The sequence below is a fragment of the Balaenoptera musculus genome, chromosome X (genome assembly GCF_009873245.2).
Source record: "Balaenoptera musculus isolate JJ_BM4_2016_0621 chromosome X, mBalMus1.pri.v3, whole genome shotgun sequence".
NCBI classification, from domain to species: Eukaryota; Metazoa; Chordata; class Mammalia; order Artiodactyla; family Balaenopteridae; genus Balaenoptera; species Balaenoptera musculus.
The window spans coordinates 103,868,050-103,890,442 of NC_045806.1; the positions used below are offsets into that span (position 1 = coordinate 103,868,050).

Consider the following 22,393-nt stretch of genomic DNA (forward strand, 5'->3'; position numbering starts at 1 on the left):
GACATTTAGGTTGTTAACATGATCCAAATAATTGCAAAAGGGCCTTTTCAAAAAAAAATCATAGCATGCTAATTCTGACGCTCGTATGTATGGAAAAGTCATCATGTAAGAGTAGCCAGCAAAATTCTGATAAAAACTAATGAGAGATGACTACCCGGTATGATTTTAAGTCATATTGTAAAACCACAGTAACTTTTATTATTATTATTAATTTTAAAAATTGAAGTATAGTTGATTTACAGTGTTGTGTTAATTTCAGGTGTACAGCAAAGTGATTCGGTTATACATATATATAGTAGGTCCTTGCTGGTTATCTATCTTATACATAGCAGTGTGTATATGTTAATCCCAAACTCCTAATTTATCCCTCCCTCCCCCTACCATAGTAACTTTTAAATTTTGGCACTGGTATGTGAATAGACAGAAATCAGTGGCACTGAATAAAGAATAGAGACAAACTTAACTGCATCCAGGAACATAGTGTAGGGTAAGGGTTGTTTCCTATCAGAAAATAAATGGTTTTGTGACAGGTTCTGTTTGGGGGGAAATTAAATTGGATTCATATTTCGACCTTATATAGAAATGATTTCCAGGTGGATGAAATGTTTAAATGTAGATAAATGAGACCATTAAAGTGCTAGATGAAAACTTAGGGGAGGATTAAACATTTATATTCTATATGTAAACTGAGCAATATCTTTCTGAGCATGACATAAAACCTAGACATTAAAAAAAATACTGAATTTTAACTACATGAAAAACTAGAAGAAAAAAAAACTAGAAATGTGTATATGACATAAAATATAAACAAACTCAGAAAACAAATGACAGACTGGGCAAAATATTTGCATCATAGGAGTCACTTTCAATAAATCAATAACAAGAACAGAAACCCAATAGGAAAAGAGTCAAAAGTTAGGAACCACATCATTGACAGAAAAGAAAATAAAAATTTAAACATATGAAAAGATGTTTAGCCGTACTTAGAGACATGTATATTAAAATGAGACCATCTTTTACCTATTTCTTGACAAAGATACAAAATGTGTTTGGTAATACACTATGTTGGTAAGGCTATGCAAAAACAGACCCTTATACGTTATTGATGGGACTATGAATTGGTAGAACCTCTTTGGAGCAAAGCTTGGCAGTATCTATTCAAAATATAAAATGCTTACATTCTCTAACATAGTACTATTTGTAATAGAATTTTGGAAATATTCTAGATGATTATTAATAGAGGAAGAATTAAATTGATATATAATAACTAATAGAAGCACCTCATAGGGGTTACCTCATTTAATGCAGCAGTCCTCTGTGAGGAGCATGGTTGTTAACCCCATTTATATGAAATGGACTACATTGCAGTCATTAAAAAGAAGGCAGCTCTACCTCAAAATTTAAATTAGGTGGTTGGGATTAATATATACACACTACTATATATAAAATAGATAATCAACAAGGACATACTGTATAGCACAGGGAACTTTGCTCAGCACTCTGTAATAACCTATATGGGAAAAGAATCTGAAAAAGAATAGATATATGTATATGTATAACTAAATCACTTTGCTGTACACCTGAAACTAACACAACATAGTAAATCTACTATACTCCAATATAAAATAAAAATTAAATTTAAAAAAATCAGAAAAAAAAAGAAGGCAGCTCTAGATACACTGACATTTTCTGAGAATTCACTTAACTGGGGGGATTTTGAGCAGTCTTAACAATTGCATTTTTCTTTAATTCTTAATTGGATTTAAAAATTATAAATTGGGGCTTCCCTGGTGGCGCAGTGGTTGAGAATCTGCCTGCCAATGCAGGGGACACGGGTTCGAGCCCTGGTCTGGGAAGATCCCACATGCTGCAGAGCAACTAGGCCCGTGAGCCACAACTACTGAGCCTGCACGTCTGGAGCCTGTGCTCCGCAACAAGAGAGGCCGCGACAGTGAGAGGCCCGCGCACCGTGATGAAGAGTGGCCCCCACTCGCCGCAACTAGAGAAAAGCCCTCGCACAGAAACGAAGACCCAACACAGCCAAAATAAATAAATAGCGTTCCCTTAAAAAAAAAAATTATATGCACATGTTATAAAAATATTGAAAGAATCCTGAAGTAAATAAGAAAATAATAGTGCTCTACTTATACTGTTGCATTTTTCTTTAATTGGATTTAAAAATTATAAATTATTATATGCACGTTATAAAAATATTGAAAGAATCCTGAAATAAATAAGAAAATAATAGTATCCTACTTATATTTCTACAGCTTCTCCCCTCTTCCTCCGTAATACCCTGTGGACATCTTTTTTTGTTGTTTCTGGTATTTTAATGAAGGGTAATGGCCATTTTTGTTGATTCAGCCATGTATATACCTAATAACTGAAACTTGTCAGGAACATTCCTTATTGGTTCAAATGAGTGAACTACTACACATTTACTATAGTTTCACAGATTTGATTCAATATATATGTATATGTATATATTTTATTATAAGATGGCACAAGTGGTTTTTCCAAAAATGATCCAGTATTACACATTGAGTTAATTTAAATTAAAGTGCTTTTGAAACTTTTAACATTTTGGTTTCATTTTTCTCAAAAAGAAGTAATATTTCCTTAGACATCAGACTTCTGGAAACCTTGTGCACAGCAGAAAACCAAAAAGGATCTGAGCTCCTGAACTAACCATCTACTATCCTTAGGCTTTTTTCTCTGATGGTGGTCCTATGATTCCTAATTTACATATAGTGGTAAAAACCTAGATTGTTTATCTCACAGTAGACTAAAAGCATATTAGGAGGGAAAGAGGTGCCAGAGGTCAGGACTTCGAATGCAGAGTCCCACTATGGAAGAACCCAACAAGGTTTACCCTGGGGTACTGTGGTTGATGGGCCTAATAATGACTTTGATTTACCAAGATTTTGTTAGGTTTATTTTGTTCTTTTAAAATAAGGTCAGTCAAATGAGCACTGCATTTTAGTAAGATTTTTTTAATGATACATTGTAAAGGTCTTTGGCACTTAAATTTTAATTATTTGCTAAAATGCTTTTGCATTGCCTTATATGATGTTTAGTACATGGTGAATGAAGTATTATTCTTCATTGTGAGATAACTGGGGTGTTAGTATATTTTAATGTTGCAATATTGTCTCTTTCCTTAATATTACTATGAAATACATGCAAAATGTTCTCTGTGATTATTAACTCTAAGCTCTTAGCATACCACCACTTTTTTTCCTACGTTAGTTTATATTATTTTGTCTTCATTTCCCTTTAGCATATTTGTCACATTGTTATTTCTCTTAGTATATGTTTCATTATACTCGGTATTCACTCTAATTTTACCTCCCATTGATCGTAGGTGTTAACAAAATACTCAGCTGTTTTGTCAGGGGATGCTTTTACTGATAGATGATAATCAAATAAGGTTGATTTCTTCTTTCAACAGAACTTCTTAATGAAGGTTTTTTTTTTTTAAACACAAGTTTAAAAGTGAAAGTATACTATTTTTTAATGTATGAATATGAATTTTTGTAATCAGTATGCTTAAAATTACAACATTACTTTGAAAACTGCTATTGCTTATTTCTTTTTAGGAGTAGTGAAGAAGTTCTTACTGCAGAAGATTGTGAAAATGTCTATCATCTGGTTTATTCAGCTCATCGGCCAGTAGCAGTAGCAGCTGGAGAATTTCTCTACAAAAAGTAAATCTGTATTTCTGTTGTTCATTTTTCTAAAGTATACTTTAATGGAAGTAATTTATTGTGTTATAATTTATATTAAAATATATATAAATATAACTTATTAAAAATTATTCAGTACAGGTCTTAAGCCTATTTTTACATTACAAAAAAATATTTTTCAAAATAATAAAAGGTTTTACTTCGAGTACTTTGATAACAGTTTGATATAAGAACCACAAGAATCCTTTAGTCTCCTTACTTTTATGTTGCTGTTTAACACCTCAGGTTAGGTAGTATAGATAGTGTGAATATCTAATCACCAAAAATATTTAGCAAATGTTATGTAATGGCTTTTAAAGAGAACAATTTGAACCACATGGACTAAACTGTAAGATTTTAAGATTGTAAAATCTTAAAGATTTTATTAAAATGCTCATTTGGGGTGAAGCATTTATTAGAAAGAGTACATGATGTAAAACATTTACACTACAGTTTTCTATTCATTGTTATCCATTGATAACTTTTGTTGTTTATAAGGAAGAATGATCATGATACCCGTAGAAAGAGGCCACTGAGTTCAGACTTTGGGATAAATTGTTCAAGAAGGATAGAAGGAAAAGATGTCATTTTTAAAGAGAAGAATGTTTATTATAGATTTATGTGCATAAATGGTATAGGTTAGTCATTGTGATACTTCTATAAAAAGAAATGCTTGCTTAAAATGCAGTAAGGGTTTTAAAAAGAAATAATTCACAATGCAACTAACTTGAGAAGTTAATTTAAAAGGATTTAGAAGTACCACCAAGTGTGAAATGAAAAAGGTTTATAGCAATTACTTAGTATAAAGTTGGAAAATACTGTACCTACCCAGCTCCCATGTACTCCTTTGTTAAATGCTTAAATATGGAATTCAGACAGTTTTTTTAAATTAGGAAATTTTTGTTTGTTTTAAAAGTAAGTATTTTGCATTTATCATAGGCTCTTCAGTCGTCGAGATCCAGAGGAGGATGGAATGATGAAAAGAAGGGGACGACAAGGTCCAAATGCCAACCTTGTTAAGACATTGGTTTTTTTCTTTCTGGAAAGTGAGGTTAGTTGATGTTGTTCATGTTATACTTATGTTCAAAGCAATTTGGAGGTGGGGTTCAAATGATGTAAATCTTAAAATCTTCCAAATATCACAATGAGTGTTGGATAAAATAGAGTTCTACCAATTCCACACCAAAAAAAATTTTTTTCTATGTTAGTAAGATACTCAAATAGTATATTTATATGTAGTGCTAAGAGCATGAATTTTAGAGCCAGAAAGACCTGATTACCGATTGGGCTTCCCTACTTATTATTTGTATAACCTTGATTCAGTTACTTAATCTTTCTAAGCCCATTTTCCTTATAAAAATGTGGATAATAATTTCTTAGATAACGCCGAGATAATCCATGTAAAACTATTAGCACAGACCTAGCATTTTGTTAGTTCTCAATATTTGGTACCTGTGATTATTATTGTTGTTGCAGATACAGATTTACATTTAACATCAGCTCTTTTAGGTCTCCGTTAGGTTGAAAACCTACCTGTTCACCAGAATTTGAGAGGGCCCAACATACATTTTTAGTATATGTGTATTATTTAATCAGTGTTAGGGCCTTTTAATTAGATTTTCTAATTGTTTCTATATATAGAAATACAATTGGTTTTTGCATATTGACCTCTTATCTGCAATTTTGCTAAATTCACTTTTTAAAGTAAGCTTTTAATAAAATTCTTAGTATTTTCTATAATATACAATCAACTCATTTGCAAATAATGATGATTTTACTTCTTCCTTTCCTACATTTATGCCATTTTTTCCCCAGCCTTACTGTACTGGCTAGGACATCCAGTAGAATGTTGAATAGAAGTGGTGAGAGTGGATAGCTTTGGATTGTTCCTGATCTTAGGGGAAAAGCATCCAATATTTCAACATTAATTACGTTGTTAGTTATAGGTGTTGTGTAGCTACCTATTATATGGAGGATGTTTCCTCCTATACCTTTTTTTGCTGAGAAGTTTTATTTATTTATTTATTTATTTATTTTTGGCTGTGTTGGGTCTTCGTTTCTGTGTGAGGGCTTTCTCTAGTTGTGGCGAGCGGGGGCCACTCTTCATCGCGGTGCGTGGGCCTCTCACTGTCGCGGCCTCTCTTGTTGCGGAGCACAGGCTCCAGACGCGCAGGCTCAGTAGTTGTGGCTCACGGGCCTAGTTGCTCCGCGGCATGTGGGATCTTCCCAGACCAGGGCTCGAACCCGTGCCCCCTGCATTGGCAGGCAGATTCTCAACCACTGCGCCACCAGGGAAGCCTGAGAAGTTTTTTTTAATTTTACTGAAATACAGTTGATTTATAGTGTTGTGTTTAATTTCTCCTCTGCAGCAAAGTGACTCAGTTATACATATGTATATTCTTCTTCATATTTTTTTGTTATGGTTTATCACAGGATACTGAATATAGTTCCCTTGCTGTAGTAGGACCTTGTTGTTTATCCATTTTATACATAATAGTTTGCATCTGCTAATATCCCAGACTCCCAGTCCTTCCCTCCCTCCCCTCCCCTCCCCCACCTCCCCTCCCCCTTGGCAACCACAAGCCTGTTCTCTATATCTGTAAGTCTGTTTTTGTTTCACAGATACGTTCATTTGTGTCGTATTTTAGATTCCACATATAAGTGATATCATATGGTATTTGTCTTTCTCTTTCTGACTGACTTTGCTTAGTATGATAATCTCTAGGTCCATCCATGTTGCTGCAAATGGCATTATGTCGTTCTTTTTTGTGACTGAGTAATATTCCATTGTATGTATATGTGTGTATACACACACACACACACACATCTTTCTCTCTTTTTTTTTTTTTTTTTTTTTTTGGGCTGCCCCACGGGGCTTGCAGGATCTTAGTTTCCTGACCAGGGATCGAACCCATGCCCCCTGCAGTGGAAGCGTGGAGTCTTTTTTTTTTTTTTAACATCTTTAAATTGCTTTACAATAGTGTGTTAGTTTCTGCTTTATATCAAAGTGAATCAGCTATACATATATCCCCATACCTCTTCCCTATTGCATCTCCCTCCCTCCCACCCTCCCTATCACACCCCCTCTACGTGGTCACAAAGCACCGAGCTGATTCCCTGTGCTATGTGGCTGCTTCCCACTAGGTATCGGTTTTACATTTGGCAGTGTATATATGTCCTTGCCACTCTCTCACTTTGTCCCAGCTTACCCTTCCCCCTCCTCGTGTCCTCAAGTCCATTGTCTAGTAGGTCTGCGTCTTTATTCCCGTCCTGCCTCTAGGTTCTTCATGACCTTCTGTTTTGTTTTTTTTTTTTTTAGATTCCGTATATATGTGGTTAGCGTACGGTATTTGTTTTTCTCTTTCTGACTTACTTCACTCTGTATGACAGACTCTAGGTCCATCCACCTCACTACAAATAACTCAATTTCGTTTCTTTTTATGGCTGAGTAATATTCCATTGTATATATGTACCACATCTTCTTTATCCATTCATCTGTTGATACCACATCTTCTTTATCCATTCATCTGTCAGTGGACATTTAGGTTGTTTCCATGTCTTTGCTATTGTAAATAGTGCTGCTATGAACATAGGGGTGCCTGTATCTTTTCAAATTATAGTTTTGTTTGGGTATATGCCCAGGAGTGGAATTGCTGGATCATATGGCAACTCTATTTTTAGTCTTTTGAGGAACCTCCATACTGTTTTACATAGTGGCTGCACCAGTTTACATTCCCACCAACAGTGTTAAGAGGGATCCCTTTTCTCCCCACCCTCTCCAGCATTTATTATTTGTAGACTTTTTAATGATGGCCATTCTTACTGATGTGAGGGGATACCTCATTGTAGTTTTGATTTGCATTTCTCTAATAATTAGCGATGTTGAACATCTTTTCATGTGCCTATTGGCCATCTGTATGTCTTCTTTGGAGAAATGTCTATTTAGGTCTTCCACCCATTTTTTGATTGGGTTGTTTGTTTGATATTGAGTTGTATGAACTGTTTGTATATTTTGGAAATTAAGCCCTTTTCAGTCGCATCATTTGCTAATATTTTCTCCCAGTCTGTAGGATGTCTTTTTGTTTTGTTTATGGGTTCCTTTGCTTGCAAAAGCTTATAAGTTTGATTAGGTCCCGTTGTTTATTTTTACTTTTATTCCTATTGCCTTAGGAGACTGAAACATTGGTGCGATTTATGTCAGAATGTTTTGCCTGTGTTTCTCTTCTAGGAGTTTTATGGTGTCTTGTCTTATATTTAAGTCTTTAAGCCATTTTGAGTTTATTTTTGTGTATGGTGTGAGGGTGTGTTCTAGCTTCATTGATTTACATGTGGCTGTCTAGCTTTCCCAACACCACTTGCTGAAGAGACTGTCTCTTCCCCATTGTATATTCTTGTCTCCTTTGTCGAAGATTAATTATCCATAGGTGTGTGGGTGCTGAGACGTTTTATCATGAACGGATGTTGAATTCTGTCCAATGCTTTTTTCTTCATCCCTTGAGATGATTATTTTATCTTTCATTACATTAATGTGATGAATTATGTTGATTGTTGTTTTGAATGTTGAATCAACCTTGCATTTCTAGGATAACCCCTACTTGGTCATGATCTGTTATACTTTTTATATATTGCTGGTTTTAGTTTGCAAATTTTTTGAGAACATTTCCTCCATGTTCATGCGGGGTGTTGGTATATATATATATTTAATTGTAATGTCTTTGATGGGTTTCGGTATCATGGTAATGCTTGTCCCCTAAAATGAGTTGGGAAGCTGTAGAACCTTTTTAAGCTTCACAGAATGAAGAGAAATGATTTAGTTATATATTGAATTGATAAGTAATCATGTATTTTGTATTTTAAGTAATCGTTACAACTCCCATTAAGTTACAATAAATTTGTAGTATATTTTATAACTGAGAGTAGTTCACCCGTGTAATACAGTTGGCCCCCCATATCTGTGGGTTCTGCATCTGTGGATTCAACCAACAGGGGATTCAACCAACAGTGGGTTGAAAATATTTTTTGAAAAATTCCGGAAAGTTCCAAGAAGCGAAACTTGAATTTGCCATATACTGGCAACTATTTACATAGCATTTACATTGTATTAGGTATTATAAGTAATCTAGAGATGATTTAAAGTATATGGAAGGATGAGTGTAGGTTATGTGCAGATACTACACCATTTTATATAAGGAACTTGAGCATCCTCGGAGAATCTGACGAGGGGTCCTGGAACCAATCCTCTTTAGATACAGAAGGATGAGTGTATTGAGTCAGGTACTAAATATGCATGCATATAGTCTCTTCAAAAATAATTTTCATGTGAATGATTTAATGATTATTGTGAGAAATGTTACTACCTAGCAGGGTTTACTTATACATAGCAAAGCTAAGGCAGTTTTTCTCTGTCCTTTCTTCCATTTGACCTCAAAAAACAAATTGTTGTTTGAGTTTGCACATGGTGCCAACAAAGCTTCCATTCTTTTGATTAAGGCTAGTATGATATTTGTCTAAGAGCACATTGCTCTTTTTAAATTTTAGTTACATGAGCATGCAGCGTACCTTGTGGATAGCATGTGGGACTGTGCTACTGAGCTGCTGAAAGACTGGGAATGTATGAATAGCTTGTTGCTGGAGGAGCCACTTAGTGGAGAGGAAGGTAAGGATGTTTAATTATGGTATTTTTGTTGTTAGATAATTTTGAAAATAGAGTTTACTTATTCCATTTCTTTATCTTTTAGCATTAAAATAATGATTCAAAGTCTGAATAATTTTGTTTTCATACACATGAATATTATGTAGAAAGATGTAGTTGCTGTCAATATTCCTTATTTTGTTTTATTATATTTTATTTTTTTGTATCTGTTCATATTTTCATTTCTCAAATTGTGGAGCAGTGTTTTACAGATTTGTAATGCTTAGGAAGGTTTAACTTGTTCTGATCCTTTTTGTGATATAGTAATGGGATTTTCTTTAGTACATTAGGTCAGATTCTGTCACAGGCAGAAGGAACTGTTATGTAATATTATAAATGGCATATAAAGAAAAGAAATAGGTTAACTTTCTGATTTTTTTTTTTCAGCACTAACGGACAGACAAGAGAGTGCTCTGATTGAAATAATGCTTTGTACCATTAGACAAGCTGCTGAATGTCATCCTCCTGTGGGGAGAGGGACAGGAAAAAGGGTATGCCAACATATTTTCAGTATTCTAAATTATATGTCTCTTTTTCAATATCTTTTTTAAAGTTCTTATTTGTAACCATATAATCAAATTTTGAATCTTAAATTTTATTTTTCAGGCGATCTTTGCTTATAAATATGTGTTAGAAGTAAATTTTAAAGCATTAGCAATTTGCAAAATCCATGTTCCTTCCATAAGATACTTTGTTAGTTAACTACAGGAGATGCAGTGGTTGACAGTAACTACAGGAGATACAGTGGTTGACAGTCCCTGCCTTTAAGAGCGCATGTTGTGCAACATTTTAGAATGGTGTATTTGTCTGTTTTGGTTTATTTATAGATTTGCTTTCTTTTTCTTTTAATAAAAGTTAGAAATGAAAACAGGATAATCATTCATTAAAATGGGGGAAATTCCTATTTCCTGGGATTTGATTTTAATGCATTATTTCAAAGTTCACATATATTTGTATTGTAGACCAAAATTGCACAGGCTTTCAAACTTTGTGAAGCACAAAAATACATTTTTATTTTGTGACCTAGTACACATCTATATATATGTGTTTGTGTATAACTGAAACAATTTCATCAAACAATACTGCAACTTATGTGATGCATTTTTTTTTCGTGGTTTTTTTTTCTTGTTTTTCTAATTGCTGGTCGTTACTTACGTTGAATTCATAACTCATGGATCATGGCACAACTTATAGTAGACTGAAATCCTACTCAATCCTATTATTATATAAGCTCCTAAACTACATTTCCTAACTGCTTCTCCTTTCATCCAAAGGTAGAGTTAGTTAATCTAACTGGGTATTGATTTTGTCTCTAGACCTATTCAAAGTGTTGCTATTTTTTAAAAATATAATGTGCAAGCTATTCTCTTTGTTACTTTTGGGTTTCAAGTTTTATAGTAGAAATTCTTGTATCCATCATTTAAAATGTCATTTCATTACTTATTTTGGATATCTTAACTTAAAGTTGAGCACCTAACAGTGTCAGTGGGCTTATTAATAAATACTTAGAAACTTTGTTGTGTTACCTTAGGTGCTAACAGCAAAGGAGAAGAAGACCCAGTTGGATGACAGGACAAAAATCACTGAACTTTTTGCTGTGGCCCTTCCTCAGTTATTAGCTAAAGTAAGTTTGTGTCAGTATCAGGAGTGTTACTAAGAAATTACAAGTTTTGTTTGGAAGTGCCACACAGAATTTTGCACTTATCATAATATTTACTTACCATTATTGTGATGTCTTTGACATGATTTTCTTTTTTTTTTTATTTCGAAGTACTCTGTAGATGCTGAAAAGGTGACTAACTTGTTGCAATTGCCACAATACTTTGATTTGGAAATATATACCACTGGACGATTAGAAAAGGTATGGTGTTTCTGTGTATAAAAAACGTTGAAGAAAAATTGTTAACTTAGTTCACCCCATCATATTGTTTATTTATATTTTTTGAAATATGTTTTTGTAACTTTTAATGTAAAAGGAAACCTGTATCTTGTATGCCATATATATTTTAGATAAGGTGGATTTAGAGAATGGCACTAATGAGGTTTCCCTTTGATTCATGCCCATATCCGTACCATCATTGCTAGCCATTATGTGACTATATCACTGATCATTTATGGAGATTAGGGGTGGGTAACTGGATAATAACAATTGCAAAATGAAAGCAGCTAATATCCATTGAATACATTTACTGTGTTCCAGGAACATATGTATTTATGTGTATTAACATCTCACCAAGGCCCTGTGAGATAGGTAATATTATTCCTGTTGAAGTTGGGGAAATAAGTTTGGGTGGGTCAGTGCATTTATTATGACTAGAAGAACTTAATGTATGCCCTACTGGTTGTAAAGTTACTGTGTTTGAAGCTTTTCATCCCAGTTGTGTAGTCATTTTATGCCTATCATATATACCTTAGTTTTAATGAAGAAAACTTTGATTTTGCAGCATTTGGATGCCTTATTACGACAGATCCGGAATATTGTAGAGAAGCACACAGATACTGATGTTTTGGAAGCGTGTTCTAAAACTTATCACGCACTCTGTAATGAAGAGTTCACAATTTTCAACAGAGTAGATATTTCAAGAAGTCAACTGATAGACGAGTTGGCTGATAAATTTAACCGGCTTCTTGAAGATTTTCTGCAAGAGGTATATATTACAAGTATTTTGTCAGCTGTGCCCCGCTGCGCACCCCCCACCCCACCCCCCGGAACCAAATTAGTCACCAGTCTTGGTGATAATCCCTAGCAGTGTGTTGAAAAGTCATTCAGACTTTTTGTTCTATGATTCATCGTGATACTATTATTCATCCACCAAAATAGGAAGGTGGCAAGAATCTGCGACTAAGAGAAGGTGAAAGCAAAGCTAACATCTTTCCCCTTTTTTTAATTTAAAGAAATGATCTGGGAAGTTTCCAGGGTTTAGTTGAACAAGAGGCTGTTAGGGAACAGGGTGTTAACAGAACAGAAAAGTTGAGCTAGACTGTGGCCATGTAACCTCAAAAATTGGGGTGTTTCTTAACATTTTGGAAGTTTATTTATGGTCTTTTATATTATAAAGCCTTGATAAATTATAGCCACTGTCGATTTTGTTGTTTTGTTGTTCTGTTGTATTTCCAAAGAGGCTTAAGTGTGGTAGTCAAATACACTTGCATTTTTATTGTGATTTTTATCTTTTCTGGAAAGGTACACTTAACAGGTTAATTGATTTGCATAAAGTAAAAAGTTGTGATTCTCAAATTAATGCATTTAGCCTTTTCCACATCACTTTGGTCATTAATGCTGCAAAAATGATATGGACTTTTGTAATTTCCAGTTATTTTGTTTAGCAGTTACTTCTTAAACTTTCTTATTTCTGTGTATAACATTTCATGCTTACTATGTTTTGCTTAATTGGAGGTTTGTGCAAATATGTTGATGTACAATGATCACATTCTTAAAAATTGTAATGGCTCTACTCTTAGCCGGATATGATTCTGATTAGGACAAGTTAATTTAAAATCAAGCTATGGTTTGTTAATTAAGTTTAATTACTTACCTTGTATAAAAATTGATGGTGAAAAACAAGCATTTTTTTGAGAGACCTGGGGTTTAATACAGTAAGTTCAATAGTATTTTTTAAAATTTGTAAGTTTCTTATAGTGAGACTCATAAAATTTTCAAAAACTTAAGTTACTCTAAATTGGAAAGTTGATACCCAGAAAAAGGATTAGTATATCTAGTCCTTATGCAGAGGATTTTTTCCAAATTAATTTTAATTGGTCTGATATATCTTTCTTGAGCACTATGTTTCATTTACTTAGTAGATTTTGTCCTTTAGGTATTATCTTTTATGATCTCTTGCTTGTCCTCTAATATATTTCTCTTTATTGTCCCAATGCATTTATTACGGTGAAAGAGTAGATGTCTTCGTTGTTTTGTGTCAAGATCACTTAAAGGAAAAAAGGAGAATGTCATTCAGTTTTTCTCTCTTGGGTATAATGTATCCGTTATAACAACTCTGTGTTGACCTATTATTCTGGCCACCTTGCTTTAAATTTGGCCAGGTCTAAGTATTGAATGACAGAGTTATTTTGTGGTTTTTAATTAGGTTATTCTTTATTTTCAAGGTGTGGAAATCACCAATGTGATAGCCTAAGATTTTTCACTTTTGTGGTTATTAATGTTTAATATGATATAATTAACATTCATAGGGTGAAGAACCTGATGAAGATGATGCATATCAGGTATTGTCAACATTGAAGAGAATCACTGCTTTTCATAAGTAAGTTGAATCTTAAAGTTTCTGATTTCTTAAAACTGTAGCAAAATCAGAACCAACTTGCATGTTTTGGGATTATAGTGTCAAATTTTTTGCTGGATTTCTTGTGCTTTTGGGAAAAAAGTACTTGATAGAGTCATGTTGTGAATTGGGGAACAACAAATTATCAACTAATATACTCTTTAAAAATACACATTTTTTTTGTTGTTCTTGTGGGCGCATGTTAGAAAGTTTACTACATTTTACTTTAATAGTATTCTGTTAACAGTCAAGTCCAGAACAAATGTGATTAAGCTTAACTTTTTAATGTAACTTAATTCTTTTTTACAGTGCCCATGATCTTTCAAAGTGGGATTTGTTTGCTTGTAATTACAAACTATTGAAAACCGGAATTGAAAATGGAGACATGCCTGAACAGGTTTTTATTTATTTACATGTTACATATTTAACTTTGAGAAAGAAGACTTGTGACTTTTAAAATTTAACTGTGTTCTCTTTGTTCTTTTATAGATTGTTATTCACGCACTGCAATGCACTCACTATGTAATCCTTTGGCAGCTTGCAAAGATAACTGAAAGCAGCTCTACAAAGGTTTGTGGTGGTTCAGTGGCGTCTTTATTAAATAGCATTAACTTTTCAGCAAACTTAAACATAAGACATTTCAATAAAATCTTGATTATTTCTAATCTACTATTTAGGCATGTGTACTTTTAAAAAGAGTTATTTGTAGTTTGATGTATATTCAGTGAAAGAACATTAATATGTTTTGTTTAGGGTATGATTCTAAATTTTAAAAATCACATTTCTACGTGGCATAATTTATGGATTTCCATATCATTCTCAAAAGTGCTGGGTACATAAAGAACTACAGATTTTGTAAATCATGACCAAGAGCCTTTGAAACTTACAGATACAGCTATTGGGTTGTATAAATTAATTATTACAAACCACCTGTCCCTAGATCTTATGCCTTGTATTGTTTTGGGATCTCCTTATTCATACTCAGGATCTCTGTACTGATGTTCCAAATTCATGATAAATCACTTTCTGGTTGAGTGTAATGTGCCAGCTACTAGGTCATAGAACTTTCGAATTTTTATCTGTAATGGTAATCCTTGATGTGTTTAGTAATTGAACTAAACAGTACTGCCTTTTTCATTTGTAAATTAGAAACTTAAACTTCGTACTTGTAGTAGTAGATGTTGCCTTAAATATTATTTGGGCACATTTTTATAAATATTAAGTAATTTCTGTAAGCTATAGAATTAGCTGTTCATAGTTATTTTCCTCAAAAAGGAATCCTCTTGATAATCAGTTTGTTTTGCATAAAATCACAGAATAATTTTAGAATTTTTTTGAGGTTTTTAAGCACAAGATGCAATTATATCTACAAATGGATATTTTCCCCCTTGAAAAGACAATGTAGTACTGTTGTTAAAATAGTGTACTTTTTGTCAGACACCCAAAAAGTTTAATTCAATATCAAGCTTGTAGCAGGAACAGTGACTGTATTAGCAAATATGATTGCTCACCTAAATCAAAAGCATTGAGTTAAAAATTAACATGGGAAAAAAGGTAATACTTTTAGTAGAGGAAAGAGGGTAAAAATGGTTATTAAATGCAAAAATTATTTCTACTGAAGCTTGGTTGAGTTTTCTTCACCAAAAGAATCTCTAAGTTAAACCTGTTTTTATTTAACTTGTCTATTACATATACCAAATGTGTACTGATACTCTATCGTTTGGCATCCAGTATCAGGAGACGGGCCAGAGGTTATGCCTTAAATAAATTAGTGTGGCTGATCTTTATAAAGTAGTTTTCTATTTTAAATTAACTGGTGTAAATATTCAGAAAAAGAAAAAAAATTCTAAAAAAAATTTAGAAAAAGAAAAAAAAGATTCATCCTTTTAGTGTAGGTTTATGAGACACTTAAAATTTTTTTTTTCTTAAGTGGAGTAATACCACAAAACTAATTTTTCTTTGGTCCCTCTCTGTTTTTAAAAAGCACAACCACTATCCTACAAATGAAAAATGAAACATGCTGTCCCTTTTTTATCATTTATTTTATTCCATTTATCAGTCGGCCACCCATCAAATTACAAAGCGAGGATGGAACATAAATCTGTACTTGTTAAGCATTCTGAGGTAGTGGATTTATATGGATAGCCATATATAGTCATATAAGTTTTCTCATTCTAAAGGACCCAGATCACGTAGGATATTATCCGTTAATATACCTGGTATTTTTTTTTTTGGATAAAATTTTATTCTTATATACAGATGCTTTTTCTATGTGATGATATTTGGCTTTGAGTGAATATTCTAACACTCAGCTTTGTGAAAACATATATTTACTACACTACCAGTATTTACATATTCATTAATGATATGCATGTACTAATAGTCTGAGGATTTTAAGTACTAGGCCTACAATATTAAGTACATAGTAAATTAAATGTATTACAGAATGAACAGAGAAATGGAAATTGAAAAAGGCTGAGTTAAAGATGATATAAACAATATTTTTAAATGTCAGCTAATTATCATGAATATACCTGGTGTTTTTAAGGCTGCAATTTGTTGAGATTTTAAAAGTGGTTTTTGTTTTCCTTTTTGATAAATAATAAAGAATTTAAATCTAATGTACAAGCAGAGTTAACATAGTTAAATATATGGTGATGTTTTATGTAATTTAAAATATCTTAAATACTGAATGAGTTTTTAATACAGTATTTTAAAATGCTCATGTTAAATTTTTTCAAGGAGGACTTGCTGCGTTTAAAGAAACAGATGAGGGTATTCTGTCAGATATGTCAGCATTACCTGACCAACGTGAATACCACCGTTAAAGAACAGGTTAGTAATTACTATAGATAGCAGTCTTTTGTAAGCAACCCTGAATAAATATCTGAACTAATATAGAAAATTTAAGAAATACTGAAATTGGGCAAAGTAGAAATATCTTGTATCTGTATACATACCATGCTCAAAAAATAGATTAACATTAATTCCATGTGGAGCATTATAGATTACCCTCATGTTGCAGTTATTCTGTGTTATTGTTTCTTTATGCCACACATGGTAAACAGACCCATATATACAAAGTAGGTGTATGCAGTTACATAAATTATTCCTGAAAGCAACAAGTATAACAGGTATGCCTCAGGGAGGAAAGGTCCATCTGGTTTTGTTATCTCTGAGAGTATTATCAGATGTTGGCATTCCTGCCCATCCCGATTGTGTGGGTTATTTTTTCTTGTGTGGACTTTGAAATAAAAATTTTAATCACTTCCGTCTTCAGAGTGTTACCTTCCCACCACATATGCCCTCTTGATTCCATTGCTGCCAAGCTTCTCAGTCTGGAAATACATTGTTACTTGGTGCCATGGGTAGTTTTCCCATCTGTAAAATAACTTCTGATCCTGGGACCAAGAGCCTATTTAGTTTTGAACTGTAACAATAAAGGACTTGGGACATTTTCTTCTCTACAATTCAGATAAGAGGGACAAACTTTCAGAAGGTAGTAAAATGAGTTTATAGTTAATGTCTTAGAATAGGATTTCAATGAAGTATACACTGATCCAAACTTAATATATGAAGTATTACTTGATATATTTTCGTAGGCCACCAAGATACTCAGCTTAATATTCCATATTTCTTACAGTGTTAGCACATAATTCCTTATGGGTTATTGTGTGTAATCTCCTTTATATATAATCTGTTGTTCAGGCCTTGGAGATTAATTATTTGGTCATTAAATAGCCTGTGTATTAGTCTTCCTAACAGCTTCCAGGAATATGTCCTGGTTAGCTCACAAGACCTGTCAGTTCACCTAATTAGTAAATGTCACCATGCTTATCACTGTGTATCCTTACTGTGTATGTTGCAAAAGCTTTTGTAAACTCAGATATCTTGATAGGTATAAATTATTACTATAGTAGTAAAATGAGAGGAAGAGACCAAAAGAAGAGGTAAAAGCATAGAGAAAAAATAAATGTGGTTAGTTCCAAAAAGGCAAAGCTATTATTAAAATCTGCTTTGAGCTCTATATTATAATCTGTCCTTCTAGTAGTAGTCTTCCATTAAATGTAATTTTCTGTTGACTTTGTGATCACAAAATTTTGTTTTCCTTATCCCTTCCCAACAAATAATTAAATTTTTTCCAGTTACCTTCTGACTACCTTTACCAGTGTTTGACTCTATTTAAAACTCCTGGCAGAGTTTTTATAAAGCTCCTCAAGATATAACTTCATCCAAAAAAAAAAGATATAACTTCAGCTTTATTGCTTTATTTATTTGTTTGTTTGTTTGTTTATTTATTTAGCTGTGCCAGGTCTTAGTTGTGTCACGTGGGATCTTTAGTTGTGGCATACGAACTCTTAGTTGCGACATGCAGGATCTAGTTCCCTGACCAGGGATCGAACCCAGACCCCCTGCATTGGGAGCATGGAGTCTTAGCCACTGGACCACCAGGGAAGTCCCACTTCAGCCTTATGTTTATTATACTGTCAGGTTTGCCTGATGATTAGTAAGCAGACCCACACTTGGTTATGTTTTTTTTACTTAATCATCACATATACTGACAATGAGAGTGCTTAAAAAGTCCTATAGATTTTGTGATCTCTCTTCTAAGAGATCTTCTAGGAGATATTCATCTTCTTGGTATAAGTGTTTTTCTTCCATAGAAGAAAAGAATGGTACCAGGTTTATACATTATTTGATATTTGAGAATGTATACCATGAGACATTGTGGTGTAGTGTAAAAGGGTGGGGTTTGGAGTCAGAAAACCTGAGATTGAGTCCTGATTGCATGTTTTGATGATGTTAACATATTGTACAAATCACTTAAAAAATTAAAAGAAAATTGCTGAAAACTAAAAAGAATATTTGTGAAATTATCTTGCAGTTAGTAAATCACAATGCAAATATCAGTAGTTATTGTTGAAAAAATTACACTCTTCACCTTTAAAATCTTAGGAAAATACTAGACATGGCTTTTTCTTGTGAGTTTCAAATATAGAAAGTTGGATTTTATTTCCACATTAAATATGTAAGTTACTTGTGGCAGTTCGTGAGAAAATTTGGTTTATGGCATGCTATCCTTTTTTTTTTATTTTTTTTTTATTTTTTTTTATACTAGGCCTTCACTATTCTATGTGATATTTTGATGATCTTCAGCCATCAGATTATGTCAGGAGGGCGTGACATGTTAGAGCCATTAGTTTACACCCCTGATTCTTCATTGCAGTCTGAGTTGCTCAGCTTTATTCTGGATCATGTCTTCATTGAACAGGATGATGACAATAACAGTGCAGGTAATTTTATTGCCATCTTTTTGTTAAATCTGTGTATCTACTATAAATCAAATTTAATTAACAGCAATGTAAAGTGTTACACTACTGTTTGATATTTTATTCTTAAAATGTGAAACACAGGTACATTTTCCAGTGCAATTTGTGTTCATTGCTTGTAACATTGTAAAGACAATGTGGTATCACAGAGTATAGGCTTTGGAATCAAATCTTTGTTTCTCACTAGTTGTGAGCTTGTTTTTCTAATTTGTAGCTACCTTACAGAACTGTACAAGTTAATTAAATTGAGCAAAGTGACTAGTATAGTGCCTGGGCATGTAGTAGGTAGGTACTCAACAAAATTTACTTCTCTTTCCCCTTAATCATTGGTAATACCAATATTCAAGTAATTAGAGCAGAATAAAGTATTTCTATAAATGACCTTTTTGTTGTATACTTTCATAGCATAATTTTTCTGTAGAAGTCTGGGGCAGTATAGAATGTTACAGGTAAATAATCAAACCAGCCTTGCCTAGTGTTAAGTTACTCTTCGCACCCTAATTGCATACACAGATGCCTTACTTGAACAAGAAATCGTGGAAAAACAGTATTTGGTGACTTCTTCTGGGGTGTTTTTTTTTTTTTCCAATTTGAAGTTAAACTTGAAGGATATATAACATCAGTATGTGTATGTCCATACATAAACTGACACATCACTGCAGAGCTTTAACTATATATAATTCTAGACATGGCTTGTAGCTTATTTTTTATCAATAGAGAGCTTTGTTCTCAAGTATTAAAAACTTAACCAGAACAGAATTGAGAAACCTAAGTAGCCAAAACAGATATCAAAATCCATGTACTAAAGTTTATATACTTAGAATTTTCCACCATTCACTTTCAGCTCTTGGTTTAGTTACACTTTATTTTTAACATTCATTTGACATTTATTGATCAGCAGGCAGTATACTAGATGCTATGAATATAAAAAAAATGAGACATGGTCTTTTCCTTTAAGAATTCAATTCAAGTGGAAAAGACGTATCTAAAAACAAGTAATTATAATGTAACTTGATAAGTAATAGAGGTAGGTACAAAGTGTTGTGGGCATGTAGAGGAAGTTCTAACTGTTCTGTAGGAGTCAAAACACCATTGAAATAAGCTAACATCAGAAATGGATCCTAAAAGATGAGTAGGAGTTTTTAAAACTTCTATAGGAAAACATAGTTATATTCCCAAAACTGATACAAAATTGGTTTTGGTCTATAACCCTTTTGTTAGTTGGGGACTACCTCAACTTCATTTAGATCATAGGAAATAGGAATGAGAATAAGCTTGCCAATACTCCTAAATTTTCTGGGCGCTTCCTGGAATTACACTTTGTCTTACCTCCTTGGACTTCGTGTTTTTCTATTTCCACTTTAAAAATGAAATGTATTCCAGTTCTATGGAAAAGAATAAAATGTAACACATTTGTATATACCAACCACCAGCATTTGTCAAATTTTGCTCTGTTTCAGATTTGTTTTTTAAAGGAATAGATAGATACAAAAGAAGCCCTTGTTTGTATCCCTCCCCATCCCATTATTCTTTTTCCCTAGAGATAACTGCTATCCTGAATTTGCTGTTTATCATGCCTTTGCATTTTAATTTTATTTTACTAGGAATTTATGTATCTTTTAACAATATATAGTTTATTTTCTGTTGCTAGCTTCCACATAAATGGTATCATGTTGAACATTTTATTTTTCATCTTGCTTTTTTGAGTTAACATTATTTGTGAAATTTGTCAGTATTGACATGTGGTTATAGCTTATTCATCCTGACTGCTGAATATTATGTGATATGAATTAACCACACTTTATCCATTTTCATATTGACGAACATTTAGGTTGTTTCCATCTTTTCTCCTATTATAAATAGTGTTACAAAAATGTTCTTATACTCATCTCCTTGAGCACATGTGCAAATGCTTTTCTAGTGTACAGGCATACCTCCTTTTATTGCACTTCGTAGATACTGTGTATTTTTACAAATTGAAGGTTTGTGACAACCCTTCACACATGTCTATGGGTGCCATTTTTCCAACAGCATTTGTTCTCTTCATGTTTCTGTGTCTTTTTTTGGGTAATTCTTGCAACATTTCAAACTTTTCCATTATTATTATATTTGTCATGGTGATCTGTGATCAGTGATCTTTGATGTTACTACTACAACTCGCGTGAAAGCTTAGATGATTACCATTTTTTTAGCAATGAAGTGTTTAATTAACATATGTACATGTTTTTAGACATAATGCTATTGCACACTTAGTAAGACTACAGTATAGTGTAAACAGAACTTTTATATGAACTGGGAAACCAAAAAATTCATGTGACTCATTGTAGTATTCCCTTTATTGCAGTGGTCTAATCAAACCTGCAATATCTCCGAGGTGTGCCTGTATACCTGAGTGGCATTGCTAGATTATATAGTCTGTGTGCATCTTAAACTTGACCACAAGTTGCCAAATTATTTTCCAAAGTGGTTTTATTCTTTTATCCTCCCACCAGCAGCATATGATAGTTTCCATTGCTTTTCATACTCATCTAACCCCTGGTATTGTAGACCCATGGTTATTTGATTTGTTAGCCCACATCAGACTAGAAGGGGAGAATAAAATAGGGAATGCTTCTAGAGGCACTGGCAACACATAATAATAATGGCAACTGACACTGTGAAAGGCCCAGTGTGTTAGACACTTCTCTAACATTCTTTAATCCCCACAAGAGAAAACGGTGGCTAATTTTTGATAAGTAAGAAGTGAAGAAACCTAAAAATCAGGGCTCAAAAAACTCTTAATACCTGGGTAACTTAGTCTGTAGGGGGAATAAGTCTGTATCCCTCTAGTTCCTGAGAACAGTACCAAACAATGATTGGAAACAATATTGTATAGAAATCCATTATAATCACAGAGTCATTAAGAAAAAGTTAGCTTGTATGTTCAGTGTACTCTTTTAAAAGAATGAACAGTACGTTTTAGGTGTCTAAGCAAATGACTTTGGCATTCTGGAATAGGCACTTTTGATAACAGAAACTTTTCGGATGGTCTGTCTTAAACAAATTCCTATTCTTAAAATTTGGTTTTTACTTACTAGCAGTTATCAAAGATTATCAGAGACAGGGTGAAATAAATACTTGTTTAAAAAGAGTTCTTATTTTATACACAGTATTTTTTATGTAAGTAATTTCATTTGTAAAATTTGTCAAGAGGAAAATTCTTTGCATAGCTTTTTATGTAAAAGGCTTCATTACAATTTTATGCACAGTATCAAATAATTTGAAAATCCTTTGGCAATACTTGGAGGCTGTAATCCGGCTTTCTCAACTGTGAATGTGGAAATAATTTTGTCCCTTTGATAACTGAATATCAAGATCTCACATAAT

The 22,393-nt window shown here is 33.1% G+C and overlaps 1 protein-coding gene across 5 annotated transcripts in view; it reads left to right on the plus strand.

Moving 5' to 3' along the window:
• STAG2 (stromal antigen 2) overlaps positions 1-22,393 on the plus strand; it is a 117,228-nt gene that overhangs the window by 70,588 nt on the left and 24,247 nt on the right. For all 5 annotated transcript variants that reach the window (XM_036839372.1, XM_036839376.1, XM_036839373.1 and 2 more), the window contains 12 exons: positions 3,600-3,707; positions 4,665-4,776; positions 9,264-9,381; positions 9,805-9,908; positions 10,949-11,041; positions 11,189-11,278; positions 11,862-12,065; positions 13,609-13,679; positions 14,007-14,094; positions 14,187-14,267; positions 16,440-16,532; positions 18,817-18,991. In XM_036839372.1, the coding sequence (XP_036695267.1) occupies positions 3,600-3,707; positions 4,665-4,776; positions 9,264-9,381; positions 9,805-9,908; positions 10,949-11,041; positions 11,189-11,278; positions 11,862-12,065; positions 13,609-13,679; positions 14,007-14,094; positions 14,187-14,267; positions 16,440-16,532; positions 18,817-18,991 (1,337 nt within the window). The remainder of the gene's footprint in view (positions 1-3,599; positions 3,708-4,664; positions 4,777-9,263; positions 9,382-9,804; positions 9,909-10,948; positions 11,042-11,188; positions 11,279-11,861; positions 12,066-13,608; positions 13,680-14,006; positions 14,095-14,186; positions 14,268-16,439; positions 16,533-18,816; positions 18,992-22,393) is intronic.